The 19,840-nt window shown below is 50.1% G+C and overlaps 1 protein-coding gene across 2 annotated transcripts in view; it reads right to left on the bottom strand.

Moving 5' to 3' along the window:
* LOC122378244 (transcription factor p65-like) overlaps positions 1-19,840 on the bottom strand; it is a 42,976-nt gene that overhangs the window by 20,324 nt on the left and 2,812 nt on the right. Inside the window, exons 1-2 of one of the 2 annotated variants that reach the window (XM_043359083.1) lie at positions 14,158-14,550; positions 11,250-11,324 (exon numbers count right to left, since the gene is read on the bottom strand). In XM_043359083.1, the coding sequence (XP_043215018.1) occupies positions 11,250-11,307 (58 nt within the window). In that variant the 5' untranslated portion in view covers positions 11,308-11,324; positions 14,158-14,550. Of the gene's footprint in view, positions 1-11,249; positions 11,325-14,157; positions 14,551-19,840 lie in introns of those variants that run through there. The other variant, XM_043359084.1, reaches the window with a different exon arrangement.

Below are 19,840 nucleotides of genomic sequence, written 5' to 3'. Positions count from 1 at the left end.
TAACCAGGGAGGCACTAGAGCTCCCGGCGCCACCCCACCTCAGCTCCGGCACCACCCCACTTCAGCACCGGCACCACCCCAGTCCCCACCTCAGCTCCGGCGCCACCCCACCTCAGCTCCCGGCGCCACCCCACCTCAGCTCCGACACCACCCCACCTCAGCTCCGGCGTCTGGCGGTGTGGCCCCCGTCCTCTGGTCCGTTCTCAGGTCTGACTCGGTCCGGCGCGGCCAGCCCGCAGCCGGCGGCACCGGACCACTGAAAGCCGGCCCGAAAACGTCGGGAAGTCCAGCACGGCGACGGGACAGCTGTGCGCGCCCGGGCGGGAAGACTGCGGGGCGGGGCGGGGCGGGGCGGTGGACGGTGGACGGCGGAATGTTACCCAGCAGACGGCTACGGGAAGTGATAATTAGAGTGGAAGCCGCCGCCACCGTGCACCGCCAGACCGGCTCAGATGTTCCGGCAGTCTCCACGATGACGCCTATCTGACCAACCCCGTCCATTGGCCGGCTGACCGGTCAGAGGTCAGAGGTCAGTGACCCCTGTCAGAGGCCTAACTACACACCGAATGATGGGCGAGTGAAAGGAAAGAGCAGTTTCTTCAACTGGATTCCTTTATAAGTGTGTTCATCCGTTCAATGCAAAATGTTGCGGGTTCCCCTGGTTCACGAGATAAATGAGCGAGCAAGGCCGTTTCCTAAGCTCCAACAAAAATGTACAAATCTCAGTATATGCAGCTCACGCTGCCTAAGATACGCAAGTGAAGAAACTGGCATATTGTTAGGCAGAACACAGTGACTTGAAGCTTTCCACTTTTCACATAAATCTGGAGCATGACCGTCCACTCGTCTGGAATTTCCACTAGGAGTGCAGGCCGGCCAACACGTGTCTTCTGCAAGTACCGTAAACCGGGGTGAGTTGATATGGATTTTGAGGTTATTCTAGATTTCGTTAAAAGCCACATTCATTTACGGAATTCTTTTTGTGCCAGTTTCATGGCACATGCCTTGGGGAGGCAATCAGCAAAAATGAATAAAAAATGTATATATTAAGCCCCTTTTTTAAAACGCCAAAGTTCATATCAACTCACCACCCCACAGGGGGTGAGTTGATATGATTTTGGATTTTTCAAAATTTCTCGGCTAAAGAAGCTCAGAGGTGAGTTGATAAAATGCCACTGTTTAAAAAAAGGATGAGAGAACACATCCTGAAAGAAACCATTAGAAAAATGCTAGTAGTTTGGCAGCAGACCTCACATTCATGAAAACCCAATCATGTCCAACACAGCGCGATCAAAATGGCTTGATTTTAGCAGCATCATTTTTTCGCTTTATGATACTTAGTTTTACTTAGAACATTCTGAACTTGGCTAGTCACGTGTCCTCAAGCCAACGGTATCAAAACTGGCAATATATTTTGGAATTACAAGTGTATTTTCTTGTAATTAAAACACATTGTCAGTTGCGGGTCAAGGTTGATATGCCTCTGACAGAAATAATGGATTGAAATGAAAGAATACATATACTTCTGAGCTTTTGTTGACTGGTAGTCAACAAAATATTAATGAAGTGAAGTGAAGCGAATCTAATTCGGACTGTATTCTAAGCGACATAAAACAGAATTCGGCATCAAAAGCCAAAATTAACCCTCGCACTTATAGGCGGGCGAACGGACCACCTCGGCTTTTCGCACATAACTCGCGCAAAAAGCGGCCGATCACGACGAAACTTTCAGTAACTCTCGAGTTTATCAATTTTACACATGTTCTAAAGATTTCATGACTCTGACTCAAATGGTTTTTGACTTGTGACCTGATTCTCGAGACCATGCTTGGCCGGAATCGCGATTTGGCGTAGTCGGCTCACATTATCCGCGCATTTCCAGTCTTTTTGTGATTGTAACGTCCAAACATGTAAATGATGTTGGTCCCACGCAGTATTTTGGGTGTCAACTGTCAAGGTCACCTGAAGGTCAGGTCAGGTCATTGACCTTTGGTGACCTCGGTTCACTTTTTGGAGTTTTACATGTTTCTAGGGTAGTTTTTTTCGGGCCGATTTCGAATTTAACATGCATTTGATCATTTATGAAGTAGTTTTAGTGCCTTCGTAACATGTTACGACACCGTCAGTGGTAGCTGACACTTGACACTCCCTATGGATAGCCGGCAGGACACCTACTGGTTGACCTGACCTGACCTGACCTGGCCTAAATGTACGAAGACATCTGTGAGCAAAACTAACATGACATTCGCGATCAGCAACAGCCAAAAAATAATAAACTCGCTTTACGAACTTCAAATAACCCCCTATTTTCCCGACTTCTGGGTAATTGACCTGGCCTGGAAGGTTAACCAATGACCAAGTTGGTTATCATCGGCTTCCTCGCGTCTCGGGCAACACGCTCATTTTTTCCGCGAAGCTCTAGCTCCACCAGGGGCCAAACGACGATGGGATTCCAACGGACCCCCCCCCCCCCCCCCATACGTTAAACGCTGGCAAAACACGAATACGGGCGAGGGCTAAACACCAGTCAATTTCTTTATATTGTTTGTTCCATTTCATTTTGCCTCTCATTCTCGGTTGGCAACTGCCAAGCAGGAAAACTAATCAGTTTCACGAGATCAGAATTCCCGCGCTGTTAGCCATACAGAAATGACAGTTCTGTCATTTTCGAAACTACGAATAAATATAACAGTTTTTTTAATCTGTATGTAATATAGGTGTTCTATAGTGTTCCTTTGTAGCTTGTAGGGAGCCATCTTGAGACTTGACAGGGAGCTGTGCTGTGCCTTTTGCATGTTAGGTATGTCCACAGAAAAAAAAAAAACTTTGGGGTTACTGATGTTAGTTGTCGGACCTTCGTCCCCGTCTTGAGTTGAGATTCAGTTTCATAACGTTTCGGCCAGTTACTCTCCGGCCGTCGTCACTCGTCAGGTGTTCTTTGACCCTCAAGGACCTGGATGTTGGTGGCGTTGCGCCGTACGCGTCAAACAGTTCGAAAGCTCCTGTAGTCAGCGGGAATCGAACTCGGGTTTCCCCGGTGATGGTCCACGGTTGTAACCACTCCACTATCGAGGCAGGCTTGACTACGGCCGGAGAAGCTACTGGCTGAAACGTTGTGAAACTAACATCTCAACTCAAGACGGGGACGAAAGTCCGACAATTAACATCAGTGATACTAACAGGCCTCGTCTCAAGCATTCAGAAAAAACTAAAGCTTTTGGGGTTGATGGAATGATGTGGGGAAAGAAAAGGAGAAGAGTTGGTCTAATTGACTTTCTCTTACTGCAGACCCATATTTCATGCTAATTTGCATGCCTACCAGCCTGGTATCAGCTTTTATCATGCATATCAACTCACCACCTGATGGCATATCAACTCACCACCTGTCACTTTTCTTAAAATTATAAAAAAGCGTTGTTATAGGTGAAACCCAAAACTACCTGGGATCAACAGTAAATTGATGGTAGTTTCTTTCCCAGTGCATGTTGTTTCATGAATATCCACCGTCTTTGCTGTAGGGTGGGGACTTTTCCTTAGTTTCAAAATCAGAAGAAAAAAAGGACTTTGAAAAAAGTAATGTGTTAAGAAGGCACTGCACCACATGCATGCCTTTCTCAGCTATATGCATCACTTATTGGTTGCTTCACTTCACAGAAAAATAAAACTAAAAATTGGTTTACAAATGGATGAGCAGCACACATTTTAACATTTTTCGAGCAATTTATATCAACTCACCACCCCATATCAACTCACCCCGGTTTACGGTACCGTGTCGGGTGCACCATTAGCTACGGACAGCGGCACGCACAAGTCCAGGGAAGAGGCAGCGCGGGGGATGGGTCCAGACCGGTCGCAGCCAGTCGGCGGGAGGGGCGGATTCCACCCTCCGCCCTGTTTACACAACAGACGCGCTGCGCCGTCGGGACAGCGGCGGACGGCGCGCACCGTCTCCCCCCATCAACACGGAGCACCGTGCTTACACTGAACTTCCGCCGGCACCCGCCGACGGGCTGAGAGTCACGTGATGCATGACCGCTGTGCGGCAACCGAATCGCGAGTTAAATGACCGAGCTAAAGAACCGAGTCACGTGGTTTGAGCGAAGCACCGCAACACGGATAATATTCATTCGTTTATTTACTTATTTGGCAAGTCAGACGCATGATAAAATAGCTAGCATGAAAAACTTAAGCCATCCGTCTCAGCATGTAACTCACCATAAGCCGGCTGGTCGGCATGCCTCCATAACGTGAATGACGAACTGGCCCCAAATGCTCGTTACGAGCAGGACCCGGGCTGGTAATCCCATTCCCGGGTTATCCCAAGGTCTGGTGGCAGTACCGTGATAGACAGAACCACACCCAATACTACACGATACGGTGGTCCGTCCGGCACTAGATCGATGACCCCAGGGAGCGCCTGCTCGTCACCGACGTACCTAATGACCCTTCGCAGCTAATCTATGGGGTAGCGCACCGACGACGAGAAATTCCCACCATTCCGAGGCACTATGCCATGAATAATCTGCGGATAGAGTAGCAGCTCGCGACAAAGATAAGCAGCCAGATCTGTCATATACCGACCTACCGTAAGCATAACTACATCAAACACCATGAAAGCAGCCGAGGTTCTCAGCACTCAGCACTCTGTCTGTACCAGACTCAGAACACAATACTCGGTAAAGTACAGCTCGGTGCCCGGTGGGCGGCGGCGGGGCGTCGACACGCGCCGTCGCCCCGCCCGGGAGTCTGCGGGCCCGCCCCGCCGCCGGTCCTCACCATGAGGAGGTCCGTGGGCCCGGCTGTCACCACTGCTCGCCGGCGCGGCGTGGCGGCGGGGTTTTCCCGTCGGCGCCAGGTGAGACTGGACCACCACGCCGGCCGGGCTCGATTGAGAGGGTACTCGCTGGGACTGGGCGGGTACGCTGGGACTGCTGCGGGTACGATGGGACTGGGCGGGTGCTTAATGGGCGGATATGATCCGAACAGCTCGCCCACTCGCAAAACCCAGCTCTGAAGACCAAAGGGCAGATCCGACTAACGAGCGGCATGTCAGAGAAACTTGTACCGATCTTTTTGTTTGTTTGTTTTGTTGGGTTAGGCCCTTTCGGTCGACAAGACCATTGCAGAGCCGGAAGGATGGTAGGAATAAGGGGGAGACATTGGTCTGGGCAGGCACCCTAGTGAGTCGCCGGGGCAGAGCCCGTCCAGAGGACAGGCCACCCAGCCCCAAGGCACTCACTGCACCCGGCTACGGGGTGCGCTCCCTCAGGAGCAGCGGTGCCGCTCCAAGGGAGCAGCCCGCATGAGATAAAGTTGTCTGTCCAGCCCGGAGGGGGGTTGCGGCTTGGAGAAGGATTTCAGTATCCTGAGGATAGAAGCACGGATAGGTGTACCGATCGCCGGGTTTACCCACATAATTGCAGAGCGCGCGCGGCGCCTGTACGCTACAGTACCTACCATGACAAACGGAGGTGCCTGATTGTCACCGCCTAGGCTCGCTCGTCATGTGTAATATTATACATTGTAAGTCGTAAAACTTCCCCACAATTACTTGACAAATAAAATGGCATCGCACACCAAAAAGCTGACAGGAAGCCACTTATGACTTATGTGTCTAAAATTGACACAATTCAGGAACAACACAGTACTTCGGGAGTCGCTTACAATGCATTAGTTACTATGCTGGACACTGCGCAGTCAGTTGACACTACATTGGAATAAACTGCAATAGCTATACCAGTTTTGCATTCTTCCATAGACCACTATATACCTCAATACCTATATACCACTATAGACTACTATAGACCACTATAGACCACTATATACCTATATGTATTATACCTTGGTATATAGTGGTCTATGATTCTTCATATTCAAAAAGTGCTCCAAGCTGTTTGGCTGCATTCAGACAGCCGTCACCACTAGGGGGAGGCGAGGGGCAGAAGGCCGCCCTGAGCTGGGGACTTCCAGAGTGGGTACAGAGGAGGATGAACCGGCGCAACATCAGCACCTCGGGGTGTCCGCTGCCCTTGGGACCTTCCCAGCCCCGCAGCCATCACCTTGGGCATGGCCGATCCCTCGGCCGTATAGCAGCAATGCATTCCGTACCTCAGTCGGTAATAAAGCCATACTTCGGGAATTACCAACAAAGATGTGCTGCATCCGTCGCTTGGGGTGATTTGCAGATTTACCGGATGCTAGAGTCACTAAAATACAATCATAGAAACAGCCTATAAATTGCCAGCTAAATCTCATCTCATTATCTTTTTTTAGATACTTTAGCAACGTAAATTACTTGATGTTGCACATCTGGCTAAATCACGTCTGACGTCGCAGCTCAGCCGTGAAAAGTGTCGGACTGCACTGCACTTCTCCCATCTCCAGCGGTACCTACATGACCTGGCCCGACGCCGGCGACCCCCTCGGTCCGTCAGACCAGCGACCCCTGTATATAGACCGTCAGACCAGCGACCCCTGTAGACCGTCAGACCGGCTACCCCCACGGACCGTCGGCTGGCGGCCGTCGGCGCCGACGATCGGCCGGAACCTGGCCGTCGGCCAGACCGACGCGCCGACTGGCCGGCGGCCAGGGGAGCGCCGGCGCGGCGCGCGGACCGACGGCGGGCGGCCGGCCGGCCGGCGGCCCAGCGCCCACGGCCGGCCGCGCACAGCCACCGCTGCCTTCAGCGAACCCGTGGGCGGATTCCCGGAGAGCGGCTGACGGAGCTTTCGGCGGTTTTCGCAGAGCTGGTGACGTGGCCGCGACGACACATTTACCGTCGATGGCCTATATGTAAGAATCTTGGGCCGATTTGCCCTCGTGCCAATTTATTCAGGCGCTACGCAGTAAGTCGAGGCCGCCGCTGGGCAGATGATCTTGTAATGCATCAAAGGACTTGGTACTTGGTACTTGGTTTTCGCTGCTTACGAGCCGCCACAAATCCTTGCATTTGGGCTCGGTACCCAGCAACGACTTATATCCGATAGGTAGTTCACATGTCTGCCACGGCTTGAACAAAGCATCGGACAATAAAATGAAGGCATGAAAGTTTGCCTCAATGAAAAGGCGTTACTCGTTCATCTAATCCTCTTTTTTCACAGACCACATCAATGAAGCCCTTATGTGGCATATGATGTATGGCCATGTGCCACAAATTACGGTTAGGACTCTCGGCCGATACTCAGCAGTCACAAGGTCATCAACTCATCAACTGGCTGCAGCCACACTGCCTACTCGAGACCCGTCTGCAGCCGTGAAAATCACAAACTGGTCGGATTAGCGCTGTAACTGAGCGGCGACTAAGCCTTCATTCCACTGAGCGGACCGACAGCCCGCGCCACTGGGCTCGGAGCGCTGAAACGTCTGCCGCGAGACGGCGCAGGCCGATCAGGGGCGGTCGGGTCAGGTGTGACTGGCTGACTACATATGTAACTGTCACGGATCATGGCTCCCATGGCGCAGCGCTCTGGGTTTCGGAGCCCACCGTCCACCCGCTGGCCTGTCCCACATCTGCTCTTCTCCGTTCAATGTTTATAACCTATCGTCCCGCATCCTCTCTTTAATATTCACCACCCACTGCCTGTGCAATATCCGCTGTTCAATATGTTCAGTCCGATACCAGTTCTTCGCTGTCTGTTGACGGTGACGCAGGCAGCCGTGACCGGTCGGCAAAGCGAGGCCGACCGATACGGTTCCCAGCCAACACACAGTGTGGCCAATGGGGCACAAAATGACGGAGCGGCGCCGGCAGGGACGAGCTGTCAGCCCTACAGGGGACAGCTGTCGGCCTTAGCTACAGGAGCGAGCTGCCCGCCACTGGGAGGGCTGCCGTCGGACGGGCTGACCGGTCAGAAGCTGCGGCCGATAGCTGCCCCTGCGACAGAGGTGGAAAGGCCGGCCAGCCCGGCGCCCGTCTGCCTCCGCTGGCCGCCCTTCACCGTGCCGGATGTTATCGTTGGAGTCGTTTCCAAACAGCTATCGCCGGCGAGCCGAGGACGAAGAGCGCGTATAAACAGCCGACCGATGAAATTCCGCACCTACTGTCGGCGCCGTTAGAACCACCTAAACCCCGCACAGTACCACCATGGGATGGTAAAACGGCCCTCACCATCGGGCATGATTTACTCGTCGGGAACCCATTCCCATCGGCTGCCAATAAAATACGGATATCCGACAAAAGCGGAACTTCAGAGGCAGAAAACAGCACCAAACACATGCGCAGCACCGGGCGCTATTCACCCAGCTGACCTAACTACCCGGAACACAGCATCCCACCGCTATCAGCGAAAACACAGGAACCATGCAACAGCCTGCATAACAGCCCTGAACGGGAGGGCGGAAGGGACAAAAGAGCCTCACAACCGAGCATGTCGCGCTGCTCTGACCCGCCCGGCGCCGATTCGCCACGCATTAATGGATCCGGCACAATGCAGTCAATACCGCGAAACCTGTCTGAACTCTCCTTTACGAGCCGTGACCATCCTACCGTGAGCCTTCATTTACAGCGACTGTGGCTCTTCACCTCACTGGTATCGAATCATTCCAAAGCACGAATAGGGGTCTGGCAAGCCATCAGGCGTGCCTACATTTTGGGAACTACCCAATACGCGCATGGCTCACATGAAAAAGTCCCCAATGAAAGAAAACTCACTCAATGCATGCAGTGGAGCAGGAACTTCTTCAAGACTGGGGGGGGGGAGGGGGGCTCAACCATAATAGAGATCAACCTAGGGTACCCCCAAATCTAGTTTTCTCACCGGTTTTAGGCCACATTTTTCAGACCTTGGCCTTTTCAACGGAAAAAAAGCGAAAAAGAAAAAAAGTGAGGTATTCCGTCTCAGCTGAGTGAAGAAACTGCCGTTTTGGCAGCCTGGAATAAAGGTTTTAATCTGCCAATGAGTTGCCGAGCCAGTGAAAGAGGTGGATTTTTCACTTACATGCTTTCTTGCTTTGTGACCCACAACCCCTAATTTGGGGAGGACAAGCTGCCCCAACGGTTCCTGACCTCATGAAAAGTTGTGGGGCACCGCCCCCACGGCCCCAGAGTTGTGGGGGCAAGCTTCCCCCACTGCCCCTCCCCCGGTTCCCGCGCCTATGTGTGAATCTATGAAATTATGTTGGTAGATTTCCGATTTCGATTCCTCCAGCTGGGGGGGGGGGGCTCAAATACATTACAAGACCCCCCCCCCCCACAGTGATGCAAATGGGGTTCACGAGTGGCCATAAATGCCAAAAAGTCAAGTTTACCAAACCGAGTAAATCGCGATATGGCTAACGAAAGAAATGTTTGGTGCATCTGAAATCACATAGCTTTCATGTTTTTGTCAAAACCGGCCTTGTGTATGATTGTCAGAAGTCGTGACATTTTCTATGTCGTAAAATGACTGTCAGATACTTGCAAGTTCAAACGCCGCTAGCATGCGTTCATTTAATACAAACTACAAAAATTATACATGGCAATGATCCCTAAAGCCTGCTGCTTCTCATGCTGGGTCACAAAAAGCCGTATCTCTTTTGGTTTGGCGCTGATCTAATCATCTGTCATCATGTTGTAATAACAATTTTTTAGTGAAAAATATTTGCTTTCTTTTCACATACAGCAGCTAACACAGTGTGTGCCCGTTAGTGCACCATACCATAGCATTCCCTAATCATTTCTGAGCCACACCGTGAAAGAATTAAGGCGCTAGCACAGGGCAGACCGGCGCTATTGAAGTTTTTGTCCGGCGCGGTCGGGTGCCGCGGTCGGGGCGGATTGCTTTCACCGCGGATTGCAATTTCGACAGACGTTTGACTTTGACCTGCTATAAGTAGGTCAAATATTGACCTTAAGTCAAAAGTAATATGCTCACTCGCGAGATCTTGTCAAGGGCAATCCGTTGGTTTTTATTGCAAGGCGCTAGGGCACTTCGTTTAGGAACAGGAGAGGGATGCACCGGCGAACCCCCGCTGTGGCCGCCCGCCCGCGGCGCGGCCGCCCGCCCACCGCGGCACCCGACCGCAACGGACGAAAACCTTAGTAGCGCCGGTCAGCCCTGTGCTAGCGCCTTAATTTTTTTCACAGTGCGGCTCAGAAATGATTAGGGAATGCTATGGTATGGTGCACTAACGGGCACACACTGTGTAAACTGCTGTAGGTGAAACGAAAGCAAATATTTTTTAGTAAAAAACAGCGATTGCAACATGATGACAAATAGTGAAATCAACGCCAAACCAAAAAAGGTACGGCTATTTGTGACCCTGCATTAGAAGCAGCAGACTTTGGGGATCATTGTCATGTATAATTTTTGCCATTTGTACGAAATGAACGCACGCTAGCGGCCTGTGAACTTGCGAGTATCTGACAGTCATTTTACGGTATAGAAAATGTCACGACTTCTGACAATCATACACGAGGCTGGTTTTGACAAAATTATGAAAATCATACTTTTTCAGACACCCCAAACATTTGCCTGACTGGCCATATTACGTTTTATTCGATTGGGTGAACTTGAAATTTGGGCCTTTTCGGTATTTATGGCCACTCGTGGACCCCATTTGTATCACTGTGCCCCCCCCCCCCCCAGCCGAAAAGTTGGAGGGATTCAGCCCCCGCTAGCGTCCCCCCCCCCCGGTTCCCGCGCCACTGAATGCATGGGACCTATAACACAAACCAAGGAATATAGAGCTCCCAAATTCGAATATATGAAGAGAACTTCAGCAATCTTGCCATTCTGCTTCGAATGGCACATCCAATACACTTCGACACACATTTCCAGGGCCCGGCCGGATGCGGAGACGGATTTCCTGTCGTGGGCCGCAGCTCGGCACGGGTTACCTGGCCAGGGTCACATCACGACCCCGGGCCCGCGCCGTGCGCACACGGCCCGCTCAAGGACACGTAGTCACGCACTCTATACCCCCCGCCCCTCCGGAGGCCCGTGATCAGACTCACTAGCAGCCACGTGTGGCGTGGACGCAGACTGTCCTGAATGGAACGGACAGGCAGGCCGTGAAACCAGGACGACACCCGAGGTCCCAATACGGGCCAGACACCTCAGTCGTCGATCAGCCACCCTAATGTATAAAACATGATCTCCGTCTGAATGAAGAGCTGGCACCTGAAGGCTGAAGGGTACGATACCTTGGACACCGTGCGGTATGTATCTGTAGGGGTACCCCGGCTATTTGGAGGATGTTGTCTGTCAGCGTGACACCGGTAAAGAGGCCGACATCAGTCACCGGCCGTTGTAGGATACTCATTACTCACAGACATCGCTGATGTTGAGGTTCCCGTTCCGGGGTCCGTCCGCCGGCGCCGACTCCATGGTGGCACCGCGGTGCTCTGAAACACAGAACACAAGTCAGTCTCCATGGTGACACCGGTGCTCTGAAACACAGAACACAAGTCAGTCTCCATGGCAGACAGGTCTCTCTAAGACACAGTACACAGGTCAACGAGGGACTCAGGACTCAGGACTCAGGACAGGCGGGGCCGACTCCGCGACTTTGACACCACTCAACGCAACCAGTCCAGAGTTCCAGAGGTCACAGACTAACCGCGCTCGGACTAAGCACGGTCCGTCATGTCCCTCATGATTTGATGGCTTATAAGCTCTCCAATATTCCGGGTCTTTGCAGCCTAAGCCAGGTGGCAGCGGAGGCACTCCAACAAAACCTAGAGGGAAAAGAAACAAAGAAACTACACCGATGATTACTCTTTCATGAGGATGGCGCCCCACGCCGCTGAGGGCCGCCAACCGCTCCGATCACCGGTCGTTCGGCTGACCTCGCCGGTGTCGATTCCGCCGGGATTTCTGGCGCCGCCGACTGAGAAGGCGTGACTCGAGCGCGGGCTTCCCGAGGAGGTGAGACGGAGGGAGGTGGGGGCGGCCAACAGACCGCGCCGGGGAGAGGCGGCGCTCCGGCCGGCGGGGCCGCGCGGGACTTTTCCCGGCGCCGCAGCACGCCCATCAGATAATGGAGTGGTAGGTTTGACGAGCTATCAGGGCACCGATTGGGAACACGCCGACAGCCGCCGCCCCGATTGGGGGCTCACCGTCACTGCAGAGCACTAACAACCACTGCTGCGCGCGGTAGTTCAACTCACCAGTCATTTGCGTACAAAGAGATGAAATCAGTACTTGGAAAGGACAATCGAGCCGCATTGTGCAATTATAACGACATGAATTTACTATGAATCGCAGCAGCTTAAAGCCAGTTGAAACCAGTTCTTATATACAGCGGAAAAAGGACTTGAAGTGGCACGCGATGCACGATGACTGAAGAGAAGGAGGAAAATGCAAATGCAACAACGGGTAATGATGCTTCAAACCGTGCGTTTTGGACACAACCATTCATTATTTCGTGGAGCACCTAAGCTAAATCAGAATAATCATGAATCAGGCCAGATGTCAATATGAACAATGAACATTGATACGACCAAACTTAGAGAGCCGATGAGGCCCAACTATTCTGCACCTGCACCTTACGCATGCAATCTGTAAGCCACCACACCTACAAGAAACTGTTTCCTGAAAAAGAAGACTTTCCGGGGCAATTGAGGCAAGCGACAACAGATCTGTTTTAATCCGCTGGCAGGTTCCAGCCTTGTGACGAAGCAAAATCCCTACGCTCCATCGATTTGGGCATGACGGTTGGGTAGAAAGTCCCATTTCACACAAACTATGACACCGAAGCAAATTAAGGACATCAATAAATGATGGCGGGCCTCCCTGCACAGACAATCCCTCGGGCTATGCCCTCGTACCTCTCCCGCGCGCTCTCTCCTTCGTATCCCTAGGCCCCCCTCTCTCTCTCTCTCTCTCTCTCTCTCTCTCTCTCTCTCTCTCTCTCTCTCTCTCTCTCTCTCTCCCCCTCTCCCTCTCCCTCTCTCTCTCTCTCTCTCTCTCTCTCTCTCTCTCTCTCTCTCTCTCTCTCTCTCTCTCTCTCTCTCTCTCTCGACTCTTCTCCCGTATTCCTGCGACCTCTCTCTTCTCCCGTATTCCTGCGACCTCTCTCTTCTCCCGTAGGTATACCTTCGACCTCCCTCGTCTCCCGTATCCCTTCGCCCTCTCTCTTCTCCCGTACCCCTTTGACCTCTTCTTCTCCCGTATCCCTTCGACCTCTCTCTTCTCCCGTATTCGCTCGGTCCCTCTCTCTCCCTCGTATGCCCTCGACGCTCTTTCCCCCGCATCCCCGACCTGTCACAACAGCCGGCGGTGACGGCGGCTGCCGGGTCGGATACACGCGTCACGCACGTCCCGGGCCTGTGCCAGGTCGGCCTGGCAGCCACCCGGCCATCACGTCATCGCCGAGTGTGGACGGACGGCCCAGGCCCACAAAGCCGGCCAGAGATCGCACCGACCGCGGGCGTCACCGGTACTCAGCCGCTGGCCCACTGCTAACAGCTGGGGTGGCTGTGGGAAATGCCACTTAATGTGCAAGGGACTTGTCTGTAACCTATTCGTTAAATTTTTTGGTCATCAGTCTTCACTCAATTCATCTCATTTTGATCAAAATTTTGCATGACAACTATTCTTACTTATTTGTAATTTTTCTTAAAGTATGGTCCCAGTCACCACCTACCATTACAAAAACTGCTGCAACATAATCTAGTCAAAACAAACAAAAGTCTACCACTTATGACATCACCTTAAAATGTTCAACATTAGAGCAAAGAGGGACATACATATCTCTCTTATGTGAAAGTATACTTTGCTTGTGATTGTGTACTTCCCTAACACTTTAAATTATTTGAATTTCTCCAGACAGGTAGGTGTAGGTATTGCAACACTTCCCAATCCAACACAAGCACCTTTAGGTGGCTAATGTTTTTGGTAATTGCTATTAGTTATTCGGGGTATTGTGTCCAACAATAACTAAACTCAATCAGCTACACCAGGATATACTTTCAATAACTTACAGGGTAAGACATTCAATAAGCAACTCATTCATGCCTGCTGAAAGCCAAACTGGAATACATTGAACACAAACTCAAGTGAGTTGAGAAATTGCAGTTGCGACCTGAAAAAGAAAAGCAGTCAAACTGATGGACATTGCATTTTGCACACATTTGAACATTTAATTTGCATCCTACGTACTAAAAATCAGTTTTTATCAATTGATCATTGGTCATTGCAACTCGAGCTGTAGGTACATGCAACTGTGTCTCTTACCTATTGAAATTGTGAAGTGCTGAAGTCTGAGTCTCTTCAATGGATTAAAATTTATTGTGCTACAAATGTCCAGGAAATTTAGAGAAGGTGAAGGGCCCGATTAAACCAGAACACCAACTCTTGAAACTGAGACAAGGCAATCACGAGTCACGACCACGACGGCCCAAAGAAGTGCAACAAGTGGTGTTGTTAACTTGTTACTTGTTAGCACATCCTTTACTTTCCACTTAAGCTTCTTGCAAGGATGACAGGCATTCAGTGGATAATGAAAGATATCTCGTGGATGTTTTCAACACGAACACCTCCAACACAAAACAACGCACACCACTGGACGCCCCCAGCCGAAATGTCACAAACTGACGCCGCTGGGCATGGTCGACCCAAGATACCTATAAGAAACAGGTAGGTCCGATGTTTTGAGTAAAGCCCAGTAAAGCCCTGGTGACGTCACTGACATTTCTTATATGGAGAATTTCGCCCATAAGGAAAATATTTTACATACGAAAATTTGTATTTCATTAGGAAAAAATACATTCTATCAATTTCATCATGAAACTTATATAATTTAATTAAAAAACTTGAAATCCTTTGAGTGCTTGTCCCAACCCCTGCTATACCTTTGGTCACGTGACTTCCATGATAAACTTTGCGTTTTGCAATGTTATGACTTAAACAGAAGCAATAAATGTTACAAGCGTATTATTTATGATGTTTTAGGCAGCAATCGTGTAATAACATCCTTGAATTATATACATTCTGCTTAAAAGAGGTCACGTGATGTTACCAGATTGTGCTCGGACAGCATTTTCTTAAACTTCGATTTTGAGTACTTTTTACCTTCATTGAGTCCTGATAACGGACGTTTTTAGTTATAAAATGAAGCAATGAATCTATTGAGGGCAAAATTTAATCATTTTTGCCCTTTCAAGCCGGGCTATCCTGGCATGAACTTCGGCCGGTTTGTGTGTGAAGGCTATGGTGAAGGGAAAACTTCACGCCCGGCTGACGTCACAGACCTCGGCTACCAAATCGTGTCCGGTGGGGGTCGGGTCGACCTTTTGGTGCTATGACGTCATGTAGTTATCTCGAAACAAAATATCTGGCTTGTGATTGGTTAGTATTTTTTGACGTCATTGAAATCGATCCATATGATGTCATCATGATTCACTGGTAGGGGGAAAACTTTCCATGCACTACTGGCTTACTTCAAACCAAATTTTGGTCTGTTCGCTATTTATTATGTTGGGGGATTGTAATTCATTAAATTTCAAAAATTACTAGAATCACATCCTATTTGCAATAACTAAACCTACATAACATAAGTTTCTAAAAATTATCGAATTCCCTGCAGAGTATTTATAAACGTCTTAGAAGGAATTATTCTTACTCCAAGGAATTTGCCCGCGAATAATTTCGACAGTGTCGACGCAGTTGTGCCATATCACGAAGCATTTTTTTACGCAGTTGGAACTGTTTTTGTTTGTAATTTGAAAGTGGTCCCTTTGTATAGCCTACATTGCATCCTGATTATTTATCTGTTGTCTAGGGGATTATATTCTTCAATCTTTTACTCTATATGCTGTCTAGGGGTATTACTGATGAAAACGCGATCGATATATGTGTGTTTCTGGTTCCTTTCCCTCCTTCGTTCCCAACACCATCCACCATACAGACGTGAACATGAGTTAAAAGTAGATATATTGAAATGAGCCAAAAGATGAGGTCGAAACCAAAATGTCAAAAGGAAGCGATCGAGTCATTAAACGAGACAAGGCCGAAAATCAGTCCTGCACGAATAGCCATTGCATTAGCACAGGCTGATATCGAAGAAGACGGAAGAGTGTCGAAAGAAGACCGAAAATCAGTCCCACTCGAGTTGCTATCGCACTCGAGTATGCCGATATTGGAGAGGCCGGAAGAGTGCCGAAAGAACAGCCTGCTGCCGCCAAGCCGAGCCAATCGGCTCCCTGGTCAGCGTCATGATGGCGGGCAGGCTGAAACACAAGCAGCGCAGTGAGACCGGACAACGGCGGTCAACGGTCACCAAACAAAAAGCCGAAAGAGATAACCGGATGGTTAGCCGAAAGACAAAACAAACAGTTCAACCATATACCGAATAGTTCGGCAAGTTAAACGGACTTCCTAGAAGACATCACGTCACCTTGTCCCCACAGCACAGCTCCAAGAGAGCTGGCTGGGGCAGACCGTCCGGTCTGAGTCATTCTTACGTAGGTACTTACTGGTGCATGTTGAGTGGAGTGTTGCAGAGTGGGTGTTGTCGAACGTGGTGTGGACTGTGTGAGGAGTGTGTCTCGCTGCTCGGTCTCGCGCCCATTTTATTCCTCGCTGGTCACACAAAAACAGGTAAAGCCACTGCAGTCGGTAGTTGCCCTGCAGCGTAGGTGCAGCTCAGCTCTTCTCTGCCGATCTGCAGACAGTCGCTAGCCCGGCCTTGCCGATTCCACTTTTTGTCCGGTGGTACCGGTGCTCGGTCTCCGGCGGCCGTCATCGTATGGTGGCCGGTGGGAGGCGGCGCTGGCCCACCAACAGAACAACAGTCAGCCGTGGCTGTCCAGCTTCCACTGTTCGGATAGAAGCCACTGGTCGGATAGAAAATACTCACCAAAAATATTTCTCACATCCCTTCCATTTTTATAGCGAACGAAGAACTGTAACCTTTGGGGATGAACGGGTACACATACGTAATAGTTAGATGGTTCACAGTCTAAATTGAGTTTGACTCGTTGATAAGTCAAATGCGACAAACCCTCTGTCTTAAACCGTTTTGTATCTTCCTAAAAATATGACTTTAGTACAAAATACAAAGTACTAAGTAGCTTGAATCTTAATTGATCATAACTTCATCAGATCGTATGGCTTCAATAACCCAAGCACTGCAAATTGGTACTGCTGCTTGATGCCAAATACTGGTAAAGCAACCAAAGCATATTTACATTTATGCTATTCTGGGAACCACATCTTGCTACTGACCTGTGACAGTTTCAAGGATAAGGAATATCGGGGCTAACCGAAAAGGATTAGCAGAGGAACACGCCATGTAATATGAAAGGTACTCATGTTAACAATTCCCAATACGGGCTTGGGCTTTAAAATTCCCGAGCGTTAGCGTGATGTGTCCATCCGTCTGCTCTGAATTGCCACGCATGGAGGAAGATAAGTTACAGTCAATGGGCGAGTGATCGTTTGCCTCTGTCATAACAGAAGGATGCGGCTCAGACTTCTGGCAGCAGTCAGCATCGAGATGTGGGACCTAAGGGCTCGGGTGAGTTGTTAGGGTTGAAGTCAATCTGTCATGCCGAGAGGTTCGTTGTGCCTGTAGACCTTCTGGTATCTCAGATACCTGTGTAGGACTCGCTCTGCTGCTATGGCGCCAATGACCTGAGGACATTGAGAGGCACCAGACGATGCCAGCATCGCAGCACACGAGCAGTTTGTCCATGTCCTATGGCTATGCCGGTACTATGCCCGCGCATCTTTGGTCTGCACAGATCCATTGATTGTCGCTGGATCTAGATTCAAGGCAATGCACAAGATTGTTGCTTCACCATAACTTGTACCTCAAGCACCAACTGACCCTTATCACGACCTTCATGCATACTCTGAAGTAGATTGTAGCAAACTCATCTGCTTTACTTTAACAAGTGAGCACATGCCCGTTGGCTTTTGATCTTTCGATCTCCAAGGTTGTTCTTACTTTTGTTCGTGACCCGACATCACCGTCGCTGGTCACTCACGAGACGGTGGCGCTCCATGCAGGGTTGGATAAATCCATCAGGACCTCCACTCGGCAGCGCGGTGTCTGTTGCAGACAATACAACGAAAGTCAACCACAGTAACTGGTACACCTTCCATTCAATATGACGTTGACTCTTCGTTCAGCTTTGGGATTGCCAAATGATTCACATGAGTGCTGAACGAGTTCACATAGGATTGCAGGTTCTAACTGCATAGGCTTTCGGGTTCATATTTAAATCGTTCCACAGGAAAAGGTGTGGTCAGTTTGCACAGTTGATGCTACTCCAGAATCTTGCTATAAAAACATTAACCTAAGTGTTACTCGAAAGTCGAGACAACGAATCAAGCAAATATTTCGTTAATGTTGTATTGTCCCTTACCGTTGCGGTTCTGCTCGGTTTAGCTTTTCTGGAAAGACCTTCCCTCGGGACGTCTCGTGCCTCGTTCCTGCGCTGAAATCGAACCCTTTCGGCTTCAGTCAGCTCACATGGTAACTGCTGACGGCCGAATTACTATTTTTCTTTGCCTTGTTATCTCAACTGCAAGACCCACGCAGTAATTCACGATGAAGCAGAACATGAAGCATTTATGTCTATCTTCCTACTCTGGAGATGAGCCACGGGATGGACTCCTGAAGAGTTTTGCACTTGCTATGACTTGCAAAGTGCAGCTAAGCAAGGATTCGAGTCGTACTACCTCCTGCCATGGAATGGAGATAAAACGAGACGAAAACCACTTTCCGTCTTAAACACTATCTTTCCCTCTGCAGTCACCTGAAGTCTACTCACATTTCAACTGTTTGTCGGGTTTGCTGTTTTTGCAACATCTCTGCAACGAAGCACAGCAAACAAGTCACCTTTCTTATCGACGCTGCGGTCATCTTCTGAAACAAGTTAACGTCGATCGGTATCGCTGCTTCTGCAACACCTGTGAAAACGAACTACGAAGCAAAGCAACCGAGTCATCTTCCTAAGACACCTGTCTTATCGACACTGTGGTCAATTATCCGACACTGGTCAATTCCTGAAGTACAATTCCTAAAGTAGTTATGGTGTTGGTCGGGTTTGCTGCTTCTGCAACACCTGTGCAATGAAACAAGCAACCAATTAATCATCTAACCATCTAACCTTGAATGTGAATCACACCTTTCCGATCGACTGCTGCGACTACCTTCCAAAGTCATTAAGCTGTAAGTCGGGTTGCTGCTCCAGCAACTCCTGAGCAGTGCCAAACAAGTCAACCGAGTCATCCTATCTCGGATATAAAACAACCCACCTTCCTTATCGATGCTGCGGTCACCTCAGCTGAAGCAAGTAAATTGTTGGTCGGGTCCGCTGCTGGCCTCATCTCTCCTGTAGTCGCCGGAGTGTTCGACTCTTTATACTCCGGTAGCAGTGCAGTTGCGGTGGGGTTTGCCGCCTTACACGCTCCATTGGTTCCGTTATCCACATGCCACCTTATTAGCATGGATTGTTGTGTCGCATGTGCCAGTGACCTGCTGCTCCCGTCACTGCACGCCCAGCCCTTATGCCTAGAGCGTAAGCTGACCGAGAATTTCCACCCATACCCGGCCGGTGTATGTTCGGTGGGCATGGACCCCCAGAGGACCACCCTCTGCCATGCTACTCACTCTGGTAGATAGGTGGGGCAGGCCCTATCACCAGTTCTCCTCAGCTCCTACGCGTCCGGGCAGCGACTGCCGTCCTGCTCCACGCGAGCAGACGGTCCGGTGACGTCCTCCTCCAAGAGACGTCTGTAGGCTGCACGTCCTACCTAGCACTCGCCCTTCTCTCAGGGACGTAGGCAGACGGCACGACCTACTCAATAAACGGAAACCACATTTCTGGCCCAGCACATCACCCGCCAAATAACAAATGCGTTTATCATTCTGTCAAATACTTCCCAACTGGACGGGAGTATCACCAAC

Source organism: Amphibalanus amphitrite, unplaced genomic scaffold (assembly GCF_019059575.1).
Source record: "Amphibalanus amphitrite isolate SeventyFive unplaced genomic scaffold, NRLGWU_Aamphi_draft 000056F_arrow, whole genome shotgun sequence".
Taxonomy (NCBI): Eukaryota; Metazoa; Arthropoda; class Thecostraca; order Balanomorpha; family Balanidae; genus Amphibalanus; species Amphibalanus amphitrite.
The sequence above is the reverse complement of the archived record's forward strand: the minus strand, read 5'-3'. Positions and strand labels throughout refer to the sequence as shown.